Here is a 23,679-nt window from a genome sequence, read left to right on the forward strand (position 1 = left end):
CACGCACATAAACAGCATAAAATCATTCATTGCTAAACCTGTTCAACTATCTAAAACAATAGATTTATGATGATAGTTTTGTTAAACTATCAATGCGTGTGTATAATATTTTCACATCTACAGTAGCAAGCAGACAGACATACACGCAAACGGATGGACAGGCATATAAACAGACAAAATAAATGATTAGTATGTCAACCTGATCGACTTTTAAAACTATATATATTGTCATTGAAAGATAAACCGCTATTTAGTTTTTATGATGTCTTCTCATCTATTTTAGCAAGTAGACAGACATACAAGCATTCATACAGATGGTTATATCCACAAATAAACAGCATAAAATAACTAATTGCTATTAAACCCCTTCAACTATTTAAAACTGTAGATTTATGATGATTGTGTTGTTAAACTATTATTGAGTGTGTCCAATGACTTCACATCTACAGTAGCTAGCAGACATACATGCCCGAAAATGGACGGAGATGCATACAAACTGACAACCTAAAATAATAAATAAATCAACCTGTTCAACTTTTAAAGCTAAGCTATATTATCATTGAGGGCTAAACTGCCATTTACTTTTTATACATGTATTTTTTGCATCTACATTAGCAAGCAGACAAACACACAAACAATGGTTATACACACAAACAAACAGCATGAAATCATTAATTGCTAAATCCCTTTAACTATTTGAAACAATAGATTTATGATGAGAGTGTGGCAAATGTTTTTACATCTACAGTAACAAGCAGACAGAAATACAAAGAGATTGTCATACACACACACAAACAGCATAAAAATCACTAATTGGTCATTGAGTTTTTATGGTGTTTTCACATCTACATTAGCTAGCACACATACATACAAACATTCAAACAGGTGGTTATACACACAAACAAACAGAAAAAATAACCCATTGCTAAACCCGTTCAATTACCTAAAACCATAGATTTATGATGATACATGTAGTGTGCATGCATGGTTAAACTATCATTGAGTGTGTATAATGTTTTCATACCTAACGGATGGACATGCATACAAACTGACAACTTGAATGATAAATATATCAACCTGTACCATTTTTTTAAGCTGAACTATATTATCATTGAAGTCTAACCGTCATTGACATTTTATGATGCTTTCTTATCTAAATTAGCGAGCAAACAGTCATACAAACAGTCGATTATGCACACAAACGAACCGCATAATAATCCCCTAAGCCCCTTCAACTATTTAAAAGAGTAGATTTATGATGATAGTGTGGTTAAACCATCAATGAGTGTGTATAATGTTTTCACATCTACAGTAGCAAGCTGACATACACGCAAACGGACGGACAGGCATATAAACAGACAACCTTAAATAATACATATATCTACCTGTTCAACTTTTAATGCTTTGCTATATCATCATTGAAGGCTAAACCGTCATTGGGTTTTATGAGGTTTTCATATACATTAGCAAACCCTCAATAGAATATGCCAACCTCTTTTATCAGTGTATGAAATAGGATGTACTGTACCAGAAAATGGATTACGTCATATGTGATTATATCTAAAGACCGATATAAATGGACATAAAGAATATCATCAATTCATTTTCAACAATATCAGCATAACTATAAGAGATTACTGATACATGTATCAAATGTGTAGAGTAAGTTCATATCTTAGGTAGAAGGCATAATATGTGCATTTACACACAGGCAGACGGACGGACAACAAACATCTTCAAGTCAGCAAGTAATCAAGTATTCAACCTCATCTTAATGTTATGCACTTAGTGTGTGCAGTGTAGCTAATTACTAACTGACAGACAGACACCATGAAAATCATCAGTCCATCTCTTCTACTATTATTGGACTGAATAAAAATTACCTATTCCCATTAAATAGATATTTAAATCAAGGCATACATAATATCTATAAAAAAAGCATCAGATTAATATAAGCCATTATGTACAGATAAGTGAGGAATTTCTCATTTCCTATAGACATAATATGACACAATTAAGCGTGTTAAACTGTTAAGTTCTTGTTATAAAAAATGAAAATGGGATGTACATCTTAAGCAGGATGAAGGTAATGTTGTGTCAACCGGAAAGAAAATTGATAAAGAGCGATGGAAGGCATGTCGTATCTGTTTCATGAAGACCTGTTATAGACTTCACCATCTCTATAACAAGTTTGTTCCCAGCCAATCAAATGGAATGATTTCCGTAGCATTAAACTATTATGGCAAAATTTATTATCATGATAAGTTTTATGAAACGTGCCCCAGATCAACAAAGCACCACCGTTACATTTCCCACCGCCAACCATTATTATCTCTGGACTACTGGCGTATTTTGATGTTCAATGTGATAAGTATTTCCATTTTCTACGGTGGACACATAAAAGTTAGAGCTAATGTAAATTGGATTTTCAGATGCATCTTCTCTCCCTCTATCTAATCTGTTCAAAACAAACTTGAAGTTGCACAGTTCAGACTCCTGTAGACTTAGAATTACTGGACGAAATCCCTTCCCAGCAGCGGGAAGTTTCAGAAGTTTAGGGTGAAGCTATTACTATTTTTTAGATATAGTATATAACCTCTTTATACTCTTTAGAAAAGAAGTCAACCCTTATAATAATGTATAATTCATTATTCATTATTTTGAAACGCTTTTTGAGAAACAAGGATTGGGTTGACTTATGAATCGGCTCTGTTGGCAGTTGGTCGAAATTCGATACTAATCCACAAACCACATCATTTAATGATTCTATAGAATTAATTAATTAATTAATATTTGCCAATCGCCTTATGCTATTCCCATCCCCCAACTGTCAGTTGGTAATTGGTCGAGATTCCGTTACCATTTTCCAGCCACATATTCATTAGTTTCCAGAGCCGTGATTCGAGAGTCGTGCGATGGTAAAGCCTGACTCATTTTCCCCGCCAATTAAGATGACCATTTCCATTCACCTATCAATTATCAAATATCACCCCATCGACCGTTCATCGGGCAACTCAGATCTACTATAGTAACGAGAGAGAATCGGATGACATTTTGTAAGTGAAACTGATTTATGGTAAAATACCCTTTGGGACAATGGAACATTTAGATCGAGGTAACAAGGTTGGGTCAGTATCTGGAAAATTTACTGGAAATGCCGACCAACCCGTTGTCGGTATGGACATCGATGTCTACAGTGTCGACGGAGAGAAGGGGCACGGAGAGGAGTTGAATGTGCAGCCAGACGTGGTCGAACCCGGAGCAACTTCAGATGATAATTTGGATACATTGTCAACGATAGACGCGGCCTCGAACCTCCTGTTTTATGACTTTCTCGGCAACACAACTTTGCATGGGATCAAATATATTTACAAAAAGGAATACAGCTATATTAGAAGGTTAGTGAGACGACATTGAGGCTTTGCTGTTGTTTCTGGCACAACGGCGACGACAACTACTTTTACTTATATTCCTACTACTCCTACTACCTCTTCTATTACTATTACTACTACTACTATACTACTACTATACTACTACTACTACTACTACTACTACTACTATACTACTTCTACTATTACCACTACTACCACTACCACCACTACCACTACCACTACTACTACTACTACTACTACTAATACTACTACTACTACTACTACTACTACTACTTCTACTTCTACTACTACTACTACTATTACTATTACCGCCACTACCATTACTACTATGCTTCTACTATTCATCATCATCATCAATAACATAAAAAACGTGGTTCATCATCGCAATCATCATCATCCACTTTATCACCACCGCGCGTTATCAAGATTGTTATAGGCCTAATCATTACCATCATCACCATCTTCGACATGATTATCATCTTCATCATGAACATCGTTTATCGTCATCATCATCACTCTCACCATTAACATCGTTCATCATCATCACCATCATCATTACCACCATTATCACCATCATCATCCCAGTTATTTTACACCGGTGTTAGTTTTACACATATAGGTGTTATTACAACACATATGGTTGTTACATTTACACTCTTTGGTGTTATGTTCAGTTTCTAGGGTGTTATTTTAACACCTCAGGGTGTGGTCCTCTATTAACACCAATTGGTGTCAGTTTTAACACCACAGTTTGTACAGTGCATCGATATCTCCGCTATACTTTCATCACTTGTTTACCATTCATGGCGTTATGAAATGATATCACAGATTGTCCAGACCAACTCTCCCCCCCCCCATTGCGACATAGCTGACTGACGTACTTCTAAACAAACACCCCGTGACTTATAGTAAATTGTTCCATTGTCTCGTAATTGGTACCATTTACCTTCTTATCCAATCGGATTTTATTGATGATTTTTTTTCTTTCCCGTCTTCCACCCCACCTCCCTCTCTCGCTTTCTTGTCCTCTCTTTCTAATTATCATTTCATTTTTTATTTTAGTCACTCGTTTGTCCCTTTTATTGATACATTAATCAACTTTATTAATCATATTAATTCATTTATCTATTTTGTTGATTGATTGATTTATTGATTCATTCATTTATTCATTCATTCATTTATCTATTTATTCATGTGTTACCGAGAAAAATGTTTTGACATCTGAAAAACAATGAAAAGCGGTTGATTACTAATTTGGGGTACATTATGAAATGGTCAACTATAATCGATAATTGTACATAGAATTAATATAATTTAACAATATGTTTTACGTGGTTAATTGGTGAACTGTGATTCTATCCGACCCCATTTAGATCTTAGTATGGATCTAATGAATCCATGTTGACACAAATCACTTCTCTTGCTCCTGATAATTAAACTATACAGAGAGGGAGAGGGGTTGAGTGAAAGAGATGCAGATGTATACAGAGAGGGAGAGAAAGAGAGAGGGAAGAGTGAGGGGGAGAGGAAGAGAAAGAGGGGGAGGGGGAGAGAGGGGAGAGAATTCTTGACATTTATTATGTTGAAATTCATGACACGACAGACCGTAATGCGTCTGACATGCATTATTAATGTATTTACATTCAATAAAATGCACCTGCCCAAATACGGAGCCTTTAAAAAGCCATCGACTTGACGAATTGGCGAGATAAAAAACTTTATCTTGCCATGTCGACATAATAACCTTATTATGTCGACATACTTTATCTCGCCAAATCGACTTATAAAAACTATATGTCGACAAGGCGAGATACGCTATCTTGCCAAGTTGACTTATAAAATGTTATATGTCAACATGGCGAGATATTTTATCTTGCAAAGTCGACTTTTAAAAAGTCAACTTGGCGAGATATTTGGACTTTCGCCGGGCCTTGGACAGTTCATATCTTGCCATGTCGACATATAATGTCTTATAAGTCGATTTGACAAGATAACGTATCTCGCCATGTCAACATATAACTCGACTTGGCGAGATACTTTATCTTGTCAGGTCGACATAATAACCTCGACATGGCAAGATAAAGTATCTCGCCAAGTCGTCAAATCGATGGCACTTTAAAGGCTCCGTAAAAAAGCACAAAAAATGGGCATTTCTGATGAAGACGTGTCACCAAACTTCCGGTTTCTGAAATAATTTCAATTACCCTTTTGTGGTAAATTCTTTTTGGTATTTACAGATTATCTTGGGTATGCGTTATGTTGGCATCATACATCGCCTTGTTACTGACTGCAAAAGAGCACGTAACAACCTACAATTCAAGGATGACGAAGCAAGAGTTTTCAACAACACGGCGATCTTCTATTTGCTTTCCCGCCGTCACCATTTGCAACTCAAATCCCATCAAATCGTCGATCGCCGAAAACTCTACCCATAATGGCACCGCCAACGTCATCTCAAGCACATTCAGTGGATCCATTGATAAGCGCGGGTATGACGAAACCGACGCCGCTTTGGAGACGGGGGTGGATGAAATTATGCTGGCCTACGCGCACAGAGCAACGGACATGATTTTAGAATGCCGATGGAAGAATGGGGTCAAGGCGTGTGGAGCAGCGAATTTCACCGCCAAGATGACCGATGCCGGGATGTGCTACACGTTCAACGATGGCGATTTCGAAGTCGACGACGACAACAAAAGCGATGCGTGTCTTGATGTAAACAGGAGTGGATCGAGACAAAGTCTATTTGTCCGTCTTAACGCTGAAGTAGATGAATATGTATCGGAGTTTTCAACAGGTGGATTTGGATTCAAGGCAAGCTGTATTAATTTTTATGAAACTTTCGTGTGAGTGGGAGCGGAGGAGGGGGGGTTATCGAGATATATCACGTGATACATGATTAGCATTGCATGAGATGCGCTCCCAAGCATGATTCGTTGGTTGGTTGGTTGGTTGGTATTGTTTGTTTTTTTATTTTACTGTTTATGACTCCCAAATTTTGTAATATTTCTGCGCTTATCAATTGTTACTATAAAAAAAGGAGAAAAGGGTGTAATGGCAAATGGTGTAAGGTCAAACGTCCCCGATAAATGATGATAGTATGGAGGCTATCCAATTATCATAGGTTTATGCCATGGCTTGTATTACCGTCCCATATCAAATTTAATTGCTTCGTGCATTAAATTATTTAGTATTTCTGGATGCCGAAGCAATATATATTTTAATCATTTATTTCCTTATAGTTAGGAAAATGACATGGTAGCTCTTAGGTATATAATATTGATACTTCATCCCCCCCCCTCTCTCCTTCTCTCTCTCTCTCTCTATCTAAAAAAAAAAAATCGTTTTTTTTTTTAACTTTGTCGCACCCTCTTTGGACGCTAAGTGCATTAAACGTATATGGACGCTAAGTACATTGAACTGTTTAACTAAGAAATGAATCATACAGTATTGATCCCATTTTATTTGTTCGACGTAATTTTATCAAATCATTATATAGGCAAGTGTTTATTTGTTTACGATTCGTTATATTTTTTACGATCCATTGCATTGTTTTGATCATTAGCAGTCTGGGGACCAATTATGTTTGAAAAAGTCATACGAAACAAGTAGGCTCACTTTGGTTGAAAGCAAAAATAAAAAAAAATATTTCTGTCTCGCCTGAACGAAGTTCGACAGAGACCTTTTTATCACTTTTTCTGTTGGTCCGTATTTTCACACTTGGTATATATGATCCTTGGGTTTTACCACATGTGTGTTCATGAGGGTAATGGGGACAAAGGTCATCTAGGGGTCAAAAGGTCAAATGGTACAGGTCATGTTCATCCCTTTTCAATTTTTTTGCAACATGCTCTCATTTCTTTATATCTGCATCAATTGTGTTTATATACTCGATATAGATTATCTTTAAGTAACACCACACTTGTGTTCGTGAGGCTTGTTTGTTTGTTTTATTTCCGTATATAAAATAACAAATACAAAGTACATATAACATGAGATGAAGAGGTCAATGTTAAAATACAAGAATAAAAGGTAAGGCATTAAAGTTAATTATACGGCTGGTAATCCATTTTCAGCTGCAATAATGCATTGCTGCTGGTCTTCCATGGAGCCAGTTTACTTGCAATAAGGCTATGATTACCATAATGAAAAGGAAGTTGACCTTAATTCAGACATAAAAGTGGACTCATTAAAAAAAAAAGAAAAAAATAATATATAACCTACACTTACCCCCACCCCCTCCCCCGGTACAAATCAGTGATTTAATTTCATTTAGCACAGATATATTTCAAAAATTTATTTTTAAAAGAATTAAAAGTGGTGACATTACGCACGTACAAAGGGATTCTGTTGAATTCAGAGGCAGCTCGGTAACAGAAATATCTTTTACAACTATTGGTTCTAGGTCTGGGTAAACATATGTTATTTTCATTTCTAAGAGGGTAAGGAGTAGCTTTTGTACGAAACATACTTTTCATATATTCAGTGGACATGTTGTTACTAATCTTATACATGAATAATATCAAGTGAGTATACTGTCTCTTTTGAATAGTGTCCCAACCTAGAATAGAATGAATTTGAGAGGTTGAAGTGTGTGAATAGGGGTCAATTTTCAAAATTATTCTTCCAGCTCTATTTTGAATTTTTTGAATTTTTTGAAGTTGGTCAAGAAGAGATTTGTTAGCAGATTGATAGATAATGTCACCATAATCAAAATGAGGTGAAATTATTGAGTTATATATTAACTTTAATTCTGACAAATTTACACAATTCTTTAGCCGTGCAATATAAATAATCATTCTCCCCATTTTTTTTACATAAATAATTTACGTGATCGTCCCACTTCATGTTTTCATCCACAAAGACACCTAGATACTTAAAAGTTTTCACTTGAGTCAGTAAATGACAATCAATTTTTAGGCAGACAAGGCCAAAGGTCATCTTGGGGTTCAAAAGATCATATTGCATAGTTTAGGCGAGACTTTAATTATGTAATGTTTCTAATTTCCATAAAGCTCCTTGTACATCGCCGAGGTGATGTACCCATTGTGAGTGATGTCGGGGTTGCAATTAGTCCAGGTTTTAGAACAACCATCGCCATTCAGAAGCAAACGGTGGGTAGCATATTATTTTTTCAATCATATAGATTATTGCAAGGCCATCAGCGTCTTAATATGCGTTGGAGGGAGAACGATACATCCGCAGCGCAATGCCCCCGTAATGAAACAAGAACCCGACCTGGTATCTCGGCTTGCATGATCAAAAGAAGTGTTGAAACAAGACCAGTTTAGTTTGGGTAAAAATGACCAGACAGTGTTAAAAACTCTTCCGTTTGTGCAAAACTGGTGTTATTTCGACACCTCTCTAAATTGTTAAACATAATTCATATAATATGATATGATAAAATAGGATATGATATTGATACCATTATACTATACTGTTATTCCGGGTTGACTAACATCTACAATCAGGTGTAGTGTATCCTCTCCCGAAAGTCTAAATGACAGTACTGAACATTACGTTGTCAAGTTTGCAAATATCTTATTTCTCGACACAGGGGAGTTTTCGATTCCACGACGGATTGAACAACATAGCAAATGTATTGTCAAATTACCCTTCATAACAAAGACCAACCACGAAGTCTTTGTCTACATTGGCAAATCAAAACAGAAGTATCATCCTTGATCCTGGACAAATTTGAATTTTCTTTGGTCAGCCCTGAGAAACTGCTGTTCCGGTTTTTCGACTCCTGTTTCTGTTTGTGGTAACTCCTGTAGGAGCTCGGCAGGACAGCATTTTGCTGGTAAATGCCAAGCTGGTATAACCAATTACCTATGAAACATTTTACGTCAAGGTTAATCAGTCATAGTGGCTGACGTTATAGACGACAGATATCACTCTCGGGCCTTTTTATCAAAGTGGAGACAATGGCATAGTTGGGATCCGAACTCACAACCTTGCGATTATGAGTCCAATGCTCTAACCACTGGACCACACGACCCGACTCAAACCTTCCAGCTGTTCATTGTCATTTCACGGGTATTTTCAATACATTTAATGTGTTCTTGAACCCGTCGTTCGTCGTAAAATCGGAAACTGTCTATTTTGTCACATTCACACCAACAAAAACGACTAATTGTTTGCCGCTAGAAATCAGCTTTGCTCTGTGGTTAAAAAAAAGGTTGATGTAATCGATCATAAGAAAAAGAAAGATTATTTTCTTTGCGGATTTTGATAGATGGTTTGGTTTACAAGGACATTATCTTATTCATACATTGTTCTATCTTTGAAATGCTTAATTAATCTTCACAAATTACAAAATAAGATACTTCTCTTTGCTTTAAAATTTAAACCTTTCTTCACGAGTGACAAAGAAATACGATACGAAATGGCTGAGAGAAAGGTAAACTTCGAAATAGTGGGGTTCATTTTATCATTTTTCGTTTGTACTCTTTATGCACTGTAAACTGTTACGGTCGTAATTTTCATGATCCATTTGTAACTGTTTTGTTGATTATTGCATTTTATTCTTAACAGATAGAGCATTTATGTATATGCATGATTTCAAATAAACATTTTCAATTCCCGACTCACTTCCTATCTTAAACCCCCTCCCTCTCTGTCTATGTGTCTCTCTCCCTCCCTCTTTCTCTCTCTCCCCCTCCCCCACCCCGTCCCTGACTTTCTCTCTCTCTTTTCGGAACTCTCTGAAGAGGCGGAACTTGGGTCACCCGTTCGACACCGATTGCCGGGACACGCCCTTAGACTATTATTCCTTTTACTCTGAGTGGGCGTGTCTCACTGAATACGATACGAAGGAGCTCAGTCAAGTATGTGGATGCAGACTTCCTCATATGAAAGGTATATCTGCACAGAGCCAGAGTCACACCTGACTCCAACCCGATCGATGGTATTCGTTTGAAATGTCGTGGTAGATTTCATCGGTCTGGAATCGGTTCCGTATAGTGTGACCGCCTGAAAACGTCTGGGAAATTTTTCAAAATCGGCCCTATTATCAATGAATTCGTGCCCGACGCTGGCTTAAAGGGAAGTTCACCCTGACAAAAAGTTTATTGTAAAAATAGCAGAAAAGGTAATACAAAACATTGTCGAATGTTTAAGGCAAATCCATCAAAGAATGAAAGAGTTATTAAGTTTTTAATCATCAGATCTGTGACGCAATTTTCTGCATATCTTTTATAAGAAAATCAATGAAATTTCATTTTCTTAGAAAATTGAAAAGGAATATTACTATACCTTCAGTATATTAATACACTAACCATTTTACACCCGTTCTTAAACAGAAAACAAAAATAAGTCATCACGAACCATTAATAAAACTGAAATTTATGCATTTCATATTAAATAACAATTAAATGGGGCAGCTGCTCGGTAATGACATCACAAATCTAAAACTTAAAATTGTAATAAATTTCTTAATCTTTAATAGATCTTCCTCAAACCTTCAAAAATATATTTCATTAGATTTTCTGTTATATTTACAATGAACTTTTCTTCAGGGTGAACTTGTCCTTTAATAAGGCAAATATTTCGAGGAGCTTATAGGTTGATTACATTCCACTGTTCCTGACAAAAATAAACATCTGAGAAAGTGAAACGAGTTCCCCCCCCCCCCACAAACACAACGATATTTATGTTGAATAACTAATATTATTTCACAAGTCAATTAGTCATTATCTCACGAAACTTTAGAAGAATGTAGTTACAAAAGACAACACGATAGTTAACTCTTGAGATATAAGTCATGTGCTAGTTAATTTATGCAAAAGGGTAGTAGTAGTAGTAGTAGTAGTAATAACTGTAGTATAGTAGAAGTAGTAGTATAGTAGAAGTAATAGTAGTACGTGGTGGTAGTAGTAGTAGTAGTAGTAGTCATGGTAGTAGTAGTAGTAGTAATAGTAGTAGTAGTAGTAGTAGTAGTAGTAGTATAGTAGTAGTAGTAGTAGTAGTAGTAGTAGTAGCGGAGTAGTAGTAGTAGTAGTAGTAGTAGTAGTAGTAGTAGTAGTAGTAGTAGTAGTAGTAGTAGTATAGTAGTAGTAGTAGTAGAAGCAGTAGTAGTAGCAGTTTTAAGAATGCAGGATGAAAGAGCATTGTCGATTAAATGCCTTGCTCATGGGCACCTATGCTGCGGATTGAACTCCGGATTTTCCGGAGTTTCAGGTGCCTTAAACCAGTCGGCTATACCTCCACATAATCGTTGTTGTTAATCGATCAATTACTATTTACATATCCTCATTATATGTGAAATCATAACGATTATATCTGATTTGTGATCCATAATCCTTCTCGTTTTATTCTTTATTTTATTTTTTTGCATATATAGGACCTGCCCCTATGTGCACGATCAGGCAATACGTGGAGTGTGTGCTACCTAACTTCGAATTTGGTATGTGGGTTTCTTATACGAAGAACAAAAACGATTTTTGTATTCTTTTTATTTTAGGAAAATGCGGACGTTAACTATATGGAAAAACTACTGTATCTTCTTTAGTTTATATTGAAACCTGAATCTTCCATATATGATTCATTTAGCTCTAAGGCTTTGTATTTTTAAATAACGCTTGATCAACTTCTCAGGTTTGTTCGGCCAGTTAACAAAAAGGCAGATGATGGAGCTTGGGGCGCTCTTATTTAGAATGTTGTGACGTGATGGATCAAAGCGTTTAATTTGAGATCCGGATATGATATTAACCAATAAACGTAACCTATGTTAATGTTTGATATAATGTTTTTTATGTCTGCAACTGTAATGTTGATCCCAAATTACTTAAAGAGACACCCAACGGAACCGCTGCTCATTGTCAGAGGGCGTGCTACATCGAGCATTTTCAGATGACCATGAGCTACCTGAAAACACCGGGGAAGGTTGAAGCACAAAAGCTGCAAGGTCAATTCAACTGGACCGAGGACGATGTAATGTAAGTTTATACGAGATAATAGCAGGAATGAATGGACGTTGCGGAGTGCCCCTGTTACTAGCTTCATATAGGCCTATATTAAGTGACGGATTGAAGGAGAGGTTCGAGGATCGAGCCCTGGTCACGTCTTCCGGATTGTGACGTTAATGATCGGTACTATACGTGAATAATCATGTCTGATTGATACGTCTGTAAAAGAAAGAAAGAAAGAAAGAGAGAAAGAAAGAAAGAAAGAGAGAGAGAAAGAAAGAAAGAGAGAAGGAAAAACTCAATTACAAATACATGTATACACACACGCACAACCCATCACGCGATAAAAGCCTGAGGGAGTCAGACGAGTCCAGGTGTCCAGAAGTGGTTACCCCGTCACACTAGAGGCGGAATGAGCTTGAATGCCGTCGGAATGAAAATTCTTGGTACATTTCTGGATATTCGAAGCGCATTCTAAAAATTATGACTGCATGCTGAGTGCATTCCAGACATTCGGGTCCATTCTTGTGACCGGCCCGAATGTTTTGCTCATGTTCAAAACTTTCGAAGTGCATTCGAAGTGGAGAAATATCGAACGACATTCGAAGTGTATTCTGACTGCTGACTTCATTCTAAATATTATACGACATTCTAAGAGCATTCGAGGCATTCTGATCGCATTCATATCATGGGAGAATCGAATCGCATAAAAGCACGGCTAGCTGTTGCTGCAACGTCAGTCAGCACTGAGGAGCATTGAAAGTCATCGAACGACATTTTTTACAAATTTAGATCAATTCGAAATTCCCTCCCGAATGTGGCTCGAAAATTTTTCATTCCGGCTGGTTCTGCTCGATTCCTGCTGATTCCGAATAAGTGTGACGGTGTATTTTATCCTTTGAGAATTCCACCCTTTGTAAACTGAGGGGTATATAATTATCGCTGATTTGTTCCAGATTAGGAGAGGAGAAAGGCGATTGGTTATTCATGATTTGTATTTTTCTCCTAGAATTAGTACTCAATATATGATTTTGATTTGATTTGTTAATTTCATATAGTAAAACCCAAATCGATTGTGAAGTAGTGGCGTAAAGATGAAAGGGGGGGGGGGGAGAAAAGAAAAATAAAACGAAATCACGACCAAGAAAATAACAGAAAAGGAAAGGAAATGAAAAAGTGAATAGTGAAATAGTGTCAAAATGTATCACGAAATTTGATTTTTGTCATAAAAGTGTTTCAATTTTCGATCTCTCGCTTCACTCGCAAATTGTTTTATACCTTTTGCCCTATCTTCTCTGATAGGCGGAATTTTAACTCTCTGATAATCTGATAACCTCGGATTGTCCTCTTTCTCCTCTTTGTCCCTCTTCTTCTCATCATTTTCTTCCTCCATCATCATCATCACCATCATCATTATCATCATCATCTTCTTCATTCTTCTCCATCATCTTCAATGTTTTGAACAGGAGAAATATAGCAGAACTAGAAATATATTTTGCTGACATGAACGAACATCATACAAAGAGCGTAGCTGCCTACAGTCTCGCCGATTTATGGGGTAATGTTGAACTTAGAAACAATAAAAATATGTTTACGACGAATTTGATGATAATGGAGAATGTCTATGGATATCAGCAAATTATGTGCGTCAATGTTTAAGACAACTAAGTAATGAAATATTATTATTTGGATTAATTATTGATTGATTTTTATTTTTTAATGGGTCAAGCGCGTCGGTTATAAGACAATATCGCGAGTTTCCGCTCCGCGACGTACGTATGATTCAAGAACACAGTATAATGTATTGAAGATGCCCCTCAAATGACCAAGAACAGCTAAAAGGTCTTTGTCGAAAATTGTCGAAAGAGCCGTTTGAGCATAAGTTTCGGAGCCGACGAAAAATTGCAGATGTGTCGTTTGTCCCGACTCTAGGACTAAACTGTTGTTACAAAGAGTTTTTGGTTGTTCTTTGTCACGCATTGATTTTGACAATACGTTTTCTCTGTTCGTGGATCCTCCGAACATCACTATGCAAAAGACACGACATTTGCTCCTGGGACGATTGCTCCTGTCTTAATATCTCAGAAGGCATATGATGAGAGCTGTAATAGTGTTTGGTTCAGAATAATGTAAAGAATAGGATTATAAGGTTTATTTATGTTTTGAGGGTTTTGTTTTATGTTTCGCTTAATGTGCAGATTTTCCATGGGAGCAATAGGCGCCTTAACTGTCATGGAACCTTTTCAGAAGATAGCGTGCAGACTAATAAATCCATCGCAATATTCAATTTTGTACATCGCTTCTTTTACGCGACTGTCTAAACATTTTTATCATCTTTTATCATTCTTTCCCTTGTCATGCCTGTAGGTGATCTTGGAGGGATAATCGGTGTCCATATGGGAGCCAGTCTCCTCACCCTATTCGAGTTCCTTGATTACACCTTCGTCGAGCAGATTTACACAGTTCTTTACATTCGGTTCTTCTGGAGAAAACTCAAATCATTTTTTTGCCGGGCTCAGACTGGGAAAGAGGCATCCATTGATAAATGATTATTCAATAGCCGGGGAACAGTGTTTGCTGACTTTCCGAGATTAAACCATCTTTTGTTTTGAAAACCGAGTCAATTGGATTCAAAACGGTTTGTTTATAGAATAATAATAATAATTTAGGGTATTTATATTGCGCATGCACATATCTACCTTGTTAGGTGCTCAAGGCGCTCCTATATTACCCGGCTAAGCCGGATCATAGGCGTTCATAGCGCACACAGCTAGGCAGTTTTCGGCAAAAGCCGACTTGCTGAATGTTGTGTTTCAACCGAATAATCCCAATAATTAGCAATAACAAGGGTGAAATATATAATATTTCAAACATATTCAAATACATATATTCATACCTATGAGCAATAAGAAATTCCGCGTGTTGGTTTAAAGATGAAGTGAAAATTTAAAGAGTACCGTACATTTTTGCAAAATAATGCATCTTGCAAAAATGTATATCCCTTTGTCTCATTTTGTGTTGTGTATAATGCATTTTGTAGATCATCATCTGATGTAGACATTTCTTGTTGAAATATATCCATTAAGAGTATGTGTCACATCTAGGGCGGTGCTATACAAAGTGCCGGGGGCAATCGCCCCCTGTGATTTTTTAAGTATTGAAAAAAACAAGGGGAGGAAAAAGAAGAAAAAAGTTAAAGGGGAATCCAGCCTTGGCCATAAAATGTTGTGTTGGGAAGGAGAAAAATAAATTAAACAGAATGGTGAAATTTTGAAAGAAATCGGACAAGTAATAAGAAAGTTAGAGCTGCTTTAAAATTGAAATCACTAATACCATGTAGATTTCAAATTGGCAACTGGGTAGGTAAATTATGACAAGGGGCAAGGACAACTTCCCCATAGGCCATGTACTTTATTATCAGGGATTTGTGGTTTTCTCCCAAGTACCAATTCCCCTGGGGCAGTAATCTAAATATAGCCCAGGTAGTATATTGTTTTATGTCCTCATGAAAGAAAAATATAATTTGAAATAAAACTTTTGGGAAAAATTACATTTTAGCCATAATATGTACTAGAGTACATGGAAGAGTAGTCCTTGCCTTACATCACTATGACATCACACATACGGCCAATTTGAAGTCTCCATGGGTATAGTGATTACCAATATTTACAACTTTTAAAAATTCATAACTTTCTTTTTGTTTGTCCAATATTGTTCAAACTTTCACCTATCACCTTGTCTGATATTTCTTTTCCTGACAAAAACAAGTTTTTATTTGGGTTGGATTCCCCTCTAAAGAAAGCAGGATAAATGGTATTTGACTGTGCCTTCTATACCCTATGTACAATACATGAATTAAAACAAAATGTGCGTTTACTACAAAATTTCATCGTGCGCCTTTACCTTGGATTGATTTTAGACACCAAATGCCCCCCAAAATGCGATTGTTTCATTCAAGAAATAAAGAGGGATGACTATGGAAAATATATCTTTGTTGTATGTATGGAGCAACATTCATTTACTGCATTTAAATAATAAAGAGAGACCTACAAGTTACTTTTAAATATGTATGGTTTATGAGTGATATACTGCAGAGATAGAGAATGCGTCATGTGTGAGAGAGAAAGCTGAAGCTGAATTGATTTATGTATGAATTTATGTTATGAATTTATGTATGAATTTATGTTATGAAAAATGTACTGAAATGGAAGAAAATGAATGTTTTATTTGAATTGAATTGAATTGAAGGGAAGAGAGAGAGAGGGGGGGGGGTATTATGATTTTGTGAGTGTATATGTGGCTGTGTGTAGGATAGGTGGGTTAGAGTCCCGGGGGGGGCACTTCCATTCACGAGTGGATACCATGCGCGACCATGGGGTCTCGAAAAGCACCCTAAACACGTAATTTCCATATTCTGAAAATGCACCCCCCCCCCCCCCGGGTGCACCCCTTAACACGTTTTGGCGTGTGAAACCCTACCCTTAACAAGTATTGGGAACAAAACGATACTCTTGGCAAATATTTCTGAAATGAACCCCTAAACAAGTACAGGAATGTTTTATTGTTACGGGCCCTTCGGTCGTCGGCTTTACCTTATTTGGTTTAGTACGACCCCACCTTCTACACCTCGCGCAAATCAGACTCTAAACACGAAGTGTTGGGGCAAAAAGGACATCCTATATAAAACATTTTAATTTTCAGTGTTTTATCATCCCCGCAAATTCGACCCTAAACACGTGTCAGGCTAGCGAAATAGATACCATTTTTTCATTATTTTTGTGTTTTTGACACCCTTATCACGTTACGTACGTAACGTGCCCTATCGTGAAAAAGACATCCTTTTTACGTGTTTTTTTGGTCGCGCATGGTATCCACTCGTCAATGTAAGTGGCCCCTCCGGGGTTAGAGTGATGAAAGCATTCGGATTTGCTGCTCGTATAGCTACCATACAGATTTTTAAAAAAAATGTGACGAAATATACCAATGCAAGTGTTGTGTGCCCTATTGCCTATGAATAGCAATCCCTGATATGTATAGTGGATTTTACTGTGGGACCTGACATTCAAAACCTTCCAAATCAGGTACTGAATATCACCAACTCTTTGAAATAATGTAGCTTTTTATTCTGGATGATTAAAATGTTGCTTTTCACCCGTCTTTTTTTATTCATTCAGAGGGGGTATCGTTCTCACAAACATAGGCTCAGTGCAAGAAAATTGTGAATGTTTAAGGTTTTATAAAATTAGAACAAACTGTTTGTTAGATACCTATTCTGTTTATGAATTCCTACGAACAATCTTTATTCTTTAAACGCAAATTTTCAGGACTTCATGTCAGTTTCTGGAAAAATAAATTACGGTAAGCCTTCATAATCATTGCATTCATATCACCCAAAAGCCTCGCATGATAAATTTCGCAACCAATATCTTATTCACGAACAGGAGATGGAGCTATTCACATTTCAACAATCGTACGGTACCGTAGGCTTAAGCGGATTCTCGTGCCCGGAACCAACAAGTCAAAGTCTGATTAGATAATAATTTTATGTAACTATAATGACAGACTGTTCAAAAGTTTGATATGTTGTGGTAAGGTATTGATGCCAAGAGCTGTTATTGATAGGATCGAGAAGAAATACTATGCCAAGGAAAAAGAAACATGGAAAACAAGGCGGCTCGAGTGGGGCCTCCAGCAAGCATCCGAAGCATGCGAAGAACGCCGGGGCTAGAGCCGGAGGGAAAGGTAGCAAGAAGGTCGATAAGGAGGGGACCCCTTCTCAAAAACTTCAACAATTGCAGGAGATGTTTGAAGGCAAGCTGGATGCTGCACTGGTTCATGCGATAATGGAAGACCATAAGTATGATGGTAATTATAATAACATTGAACCATTTTTTATTTTTTGTGTTTAATTTGTCTCCTCCCTGCAGTAGAGGCGCACAGCCAATAATATGGGAGACTCTCTCCAATTTTAGTGGAGGGGACATATGGAAGTCTTGCCAAGAACAAAAGAAACAACACCAACAAAAGCATGATTTTTTCCACCCAAAATTTTGTCTCACTGAGGTCAGAAGCCCATTTGTTATGTGTGTGATTGACAACAAAAATCCTTATCAAAACAAAAGTAGACGGTGAATTTTTAAAGTAGACGGTGAAAAGGGGTAATTTTTTATGAGGAATCTGCTTATCACATTTTTATTTGCCGCCAAGGTAATCCTTTTGCAGCAAATGTGAACAAAGGAAATTGGTCTCCCAAACTGGAGACTGTCTCTGAAATTGGATTCCCAAATTCTTTACAAAAGTCTCTGATATTGGAGATAATCTCCCACATTGGAGACAGTCTCCAATATTGGCCGTGCGCCTCTACTGCCCTGATCTTGTAAGTGTGGTCTGTGACTACTGACTGTGTCTGTGATTTACTGTGAGTACTGTGACTGAATGTGATGTTACCTAACCCTGCATTAGTGTGGGTAGACCTACAATTACATGCACTGTTTTGCCCAGATATTTAAAAAGTTGCCAAGAGATCTAGATCTATAGTATTAAAGTTATGTTTTTATGTTTTATAGATCTAGATCTCTGTTTTCTTCTTTTTTTTATCATGGAAAGCAGTTTGGTAAGATCGCGATCATTAAATCCAGAAAATTGAAATCATGCAGTGTTTTGATTGCCCAGCTGAGTATTTGCCCAATAATATTGCGCAACTGCTTACCATTTGCAGCGATTGTGCCCACAAACACCGGCACCATATTATTGTTATTCTTTTATATTTCATAATTCAAATTTTGTCCAGCAAGAACAAAAAAAAATGGATAGTATATGAAGGAGTAGACAGCTGGCAGCCGTCTGTTTCTAGGAGTGTTTTTAAACATTTTTATTTGCTATCGTGCAGCCACCATTATCAGGAGGTTAACGATGCAAAATCCCCCAACAGGGCTCATCGATTTTTGTCTTTATTTCATAAAAATATATAAAAAGTTCTGTACCAAAATAAAGATCATTCCGTTTTTGCCTGAAATGCACCAAAACAGGAAAAAAATAAACTTAAACTAAAGGGGAAAAAACAGTGACTTTGGCTGTCACACAACTCCCACTTCCCTGGTTGATCCAGGCTTAATACATAAACATATTGCCATTGAGTCCCTGTACAAATCGAGCTACAAATCGGTCTCTGTATTGGTGAGTAGAACCAACTGAGTTCAGCAGAACAACCAACATAACAGAGACCAAAGCTTTTGGTCTGATGAAGGGGGTGCTGGCCATGTATGTGCACTTAACTTTTTCAAGGTCAAGTCCACACCAGAAAATGTCGATTTGAATAAATAGAGAAGAATCAAACAAGGACAACACTGAAAATTTAACAAAAATCAGGAGTTTTGCTTATTTTTCAAAAAACAGTTATAACATGTATGCACAATTCAGTGTTATACAAATGAGAGAGTGATGATGTCCCTCACTATTTCTTTTGTTTTTAATTGTTTGAATTATACAATATTTCAAATTTTACCGATGTGACATAAGGACCAACTTGACTGAACCATAGAATATTGAAGAATGGTAATTCTACATGTTCAGGGAGGAACAAAACCATCTTTGTTTCACAAGATAATGAGGAGAAAATTAGAAATTAAAATATTTTATATAAGAAAGTAACAAATAGTGAGTGGGTGAAGTCATCTCATTTGCCTACTGATCAGGATATGCAAGTACCTTACATGTATAAATAAATGTTGCATGAAATTAAGCAAAACTTCAAAATGTCAGAACTTTCTTGCTTTACATCTGGGGCCCGTCTTACAAAGAGTTGTGATTGATCCGATCAATCCAACTGTGGAAAGCCAGCAAAGTCAACATACATAATGCATGTTTGTTCAAAACATTTCTAGATCAGGAGCCTGTGCAGAAAGGTTTGCGATTTATTGCAACTCTAAAAGTCATGCACAACTTGATTTTCAACCAATCAACAGCGTGCATTTGGGACTTGCTATTGGTTTTTGTCTCACCTGCGAAGCAAAGTGAGACTATAGGCGCCGCTTTTCCGACGGCGGCGGCGACGGCGGCGGCGGCGGCGGCGTCAACATCAAATCTTAACCTGAGGTTAAGTTTTTGAAATGACATCATAACTTAGAAAGTATATGGACCTAGTTCATGAAACTTGGCCATAAGGTTAATCAAGTATTACTGAACATCCTATTAGAGTTTCATGTCACATGACCAAGGTCAAAGGTCATTTAGGGTTAATGAACTTAGACCATGTTGGAGGAATCAACATCGAAATCTTAACCTGTGGTTAAGTTTTTGAAATGTCATCATAACTTAGAAAATATATGGACCTAGTTCATGAAACTTGGACATAAGGTTAATCAAGTATCACTGAACATCCTGCATGAGTTTCACGTCACATGACCAAGGTCAAAGGTCATTTAGGGTCAATGAACTTTGGCCGAATTGGAGATATCTGTTGAATTCCCATCATAACTTTGAAAATTTATGGATCTGATTCATGAAACTTGGACATAATAGTAATCAAGCATCACTGAAAATTTTGTGCAAGTTTCAGGTCTCATGATTAAGGTCAAAGGTCATTAGGGTCAATGAACTTTGGCCGAATCGGGGGTATCTGTTGAATTACCATCATAACTTTGGAAGTTTATTGGGCTAGTTCATTAAACTTGGACATTAGAGTAATCAAGTATCACTGAACATCCTGTGCACATTTCAGGTCACATGACCAAGGTCAAAGGTCAATGAACTTTGGCCGAATTGGGTGTATCTGTTGAATTACCATCATAACTTTGAAAGTTTATGGATCTGATTCATGAAACTTGTACATAAGAGTAATCAAGTATCACTGAATATCCTGTTTGAGTTTCACGTCACATGATCATGGTCAAAGGTCATGTAAGGTCAATGAACTTTGGCCATGTTGGGGTTTTTTGGTGAATAACCATCATATCTCTGTAAGTTTATTGGTCTAGTTCATAAAAAGTGGACATAAGAGTAACCATGTATCACTGAACATCTTGTGCGAGTTAGAGTATTATTCAAAGTCAGCACTGCTGCTATATTGAACCGCGTGATGCAGGTGAGACGGCCAGAGGCATTCCACTTGTTTTTACTTGCATTTAAACGCAGTCCTTTCTGCAACGGACCCATGATGTATTAATTCATCGATTTCTCGACAATTTGGTGTGTTCTCCTTTGTTTTAAAAGGGCATTTTACAAATTTCCTTAAAAAAATATTAGGACACAGATGGATTTCCAGAGAGATACAATTGCTTATATTGGATCAGTTGTAACTCTTTGCACGGGCCCCCGATTTGAATGAAATTTTCAGTGTTATGCTTGTTTGATTTTTCTCTTTAATACAAATTAACTTTTTTGGGGGTGGAATTGTCCTTCAAGTTAAGATTTAATGTGAATTACTTTTTATTTCACACCAAAATAAGTTGATAATGTTCCTTAAGAGTATGTAAGTGCCAAAATCTCATAAAGATTTGAAAGAAATATGGCCCGTTTCACTTTAGGTTGTACTTTTCAAATTTCAAGTTCACTGCACAGTAGTGATATATTTTCCATTCCTATATTTTATGAAAAAATAATACAAATTTTCATACCATTCCAATAGCAGTACAGGTGAATTATCTCCAGTATCTTTAATTTTCTTACTTTACAGTCCAACTAAACCCTAAAATAAAATGATGATTATTCAATTTTTTTTTTAAATTTTTTTAAAAATAAAATTCCAAACATCATCAAAATAGTACATGTTCAGGTACATGTGACACATTTAAATCTTTAGATACCAAAACATATTGATTTGACAAATTCTATGCATAAAGTAGAGATAGAATCAATCATTCATAATGGTGGCTCTGAAAACTAAGAATGCAAGTTCAGTTATGGATGGCCTGATGAGACAGTCTTTATTGATTCAGTTATGTCAAAATGAATGGTTTTGTACACAGCATTTAAAAAAAGTATAGTTTCTTTACACTACATTATTGAATGATACAATGTATATGTATCCCATATAATTTTGCAATGCATGTAATTTCAACCTCTTTGATTGATTTTACCATTATGTAAGATTATACTTTTCAAATTTTGATGCACTTTTGCATGTCATAGTCTACATGTACATGTACATGTACCCATGTGATGCCACTACATCATTACGAAAGAAGTTAAGACTTCAACCACCCAAACTCGATGTTTTGACAAATGTATGTTCTTGTCGTTTTTCAGATAATGACAAAACTAACAGTGTTGTCGGGTTAAAAAATAAGGGGGCGGGGGATTACCAAGAGCATAAATATTGCCAAAAATATTAGCCTAAAACTTTCTACACCAGTCATACTCGTGCACCATTTCAATATTTTAAAACTAGATGTACTGTATGGTTCTGTAAGTTCTTTCTACATGTAGTTTGGATTTAGACATTTTGTGGTTTAGTTTATCTACATTTTGTAGCATCTACATGTAAACAATTTTTAGCCTTTGGACAGTAGAATGTACACTACATAAATGTATGTTTATTATATTAGATGTGCCCAATTTCTTCAATTTTTGGTGTAGCCTATTTATACAGTGGGTAAAGTACACCTACATACGTAGTGCAGTGCTTTATAGACCATGATAAATGATAATGTACATGTACGTATTATTATGATCAGATACACATACATCATATTAGGACGTTCACATATTAAACACAACATGACACTCATACGATCTGTAATATCATACACTATGACTATGTATGGGGGATTCCCCATGATAGCACTTTGCAATAAGTGGCAGAGTTCAACAAATCAACCACAATGTCTAGAACTGTTGTATTGATTAACGTGCGTTGATCTGGTTTTCCCCCATTTTGGTGCATACAATAAAATGTGATGTGGGCGGTTTGGAGACATGTTGGTTTGTGTGTATTTGGAAATCCCCAGCCACTTCAGACAAGGTTTTGTAGCAAATATTACAAATTTCCATAAATACATGTACATGTAAATGAAATAAATGATGATCTGTTAGTCATACATACATGTATATCTAGAACAAATGTAACCTGAATAATTTCATGTGACATGTGATATTGATTTCACATTTTCAACATTTTTTTTTCAAAATTGATTGCAGGCAGGAAAATGTACAGTATAGGCCTACATGTATGTTGGCTTTGTACATTTTCAGGGGATAATTTTAGATTCATGTAAAATATAAAAGCTTCTTAAAGTCACAATACAAGAAAGAAGGATGAAACTTGAAATTCGTAATGAAAAACAAAGTTGAATTGCAACATGAATTGCTAGATTGTGCATGTACTGTATTACATGTACATTATACCATGGACCTACAACAAATGGACATTCAACGAGAGC

At 36.4% G+C, this 23,679-nt stretch overlaps 2 protein-coding genes across 2 annotated transcripts in view; both read left to right on the top strand.

Annotated features, from left to right (window-relative positions):
* The first annotated feature begins 2,983 nt into the window (after positions 1 to 2,983).
* On the top strand, positions 2,984 to 15,001 carry LOC121427187 (acid-sensing ion channel 2-like). Its single transcript, XM_041623848.1, has 8 exons — positions 2,984 to 3,398; positions 5,630 to 6,236; positions 8,408 to 8,506; positions 10,106 to 10,253; positions 11,737 to 11,799; positions 12,187 to 12,331; positions 13,768 to 13,859; positions 14,669 to 15,001. The coding sequence occupies exons 1-8, from the start codon at positions 3,097 to 3,099 to the stop codon at positions 14,848 to 14,850; spliced, it is 1,638 nt and encodes a 545-aa protein (XP_041479782.1). The 5' UTR covers positions 2,984 to 3,096; the 3' UTR covers positions 14,851 to 15,001.
* Positions 15,002 to 17,777: 2,776 nt separating this feature from the next.
* The window catches only part of LOC121431528, a 46,342-nt gene continuing 40,440 nt past the window's right edge, over positions 17,778 to 23,679 (top strand). Inside the window, exon 1 of the mRNA XM_041629085.1 lies at positions 17,778 to 18,166. Coding sequence (XP_041485019.1) covers positions 17,941 to 18,166 — 226 coding nt within the window. The 5' untranslated portion in view covers positions 17,778 to 17,940. The remainder of the gene's footprint in view (positions 18,167 to 23,679) is intronic.

Source organism: Lytechinus variegatus, chromosome 1, assembly GCF_018143015.1.
Source record: "Lytechinus variegatus isolate NC3 chromosome 1, Lvar_3.0, whole genome shotgun sequence".
In the NCBI taxonomy this organism is placed as follows: Eukaryota; Metazoa; Echinodermata; class Echinoidea; order Temnopleuroida; family Toxopneustidae; genus Lytechinus; species Lytechinus variegatus.

Coding starts and splice junctions, on each gene's coding strand:
- LOC121427187 (XM_041623848.1), top strand. CDS start 3,097: ATGGAACATTTAGATCGAGGTAACAAGGTTGGGTCAGTATCTGGAAAA. Junction 11,800..12,186: donor GCTACCTAACTTCGAATTTG/GTATGTGGGTTT, acceptor AATTACTTAAAG/AGACACCCAACGGAACCGCT. Junction 12,332..13,767: donor TGGACCGAGGACGATGTAAT/GTAAGTTTATAC, acceptor TGTTTTGAACAG/GAGAAATATAGCAGAACTAG.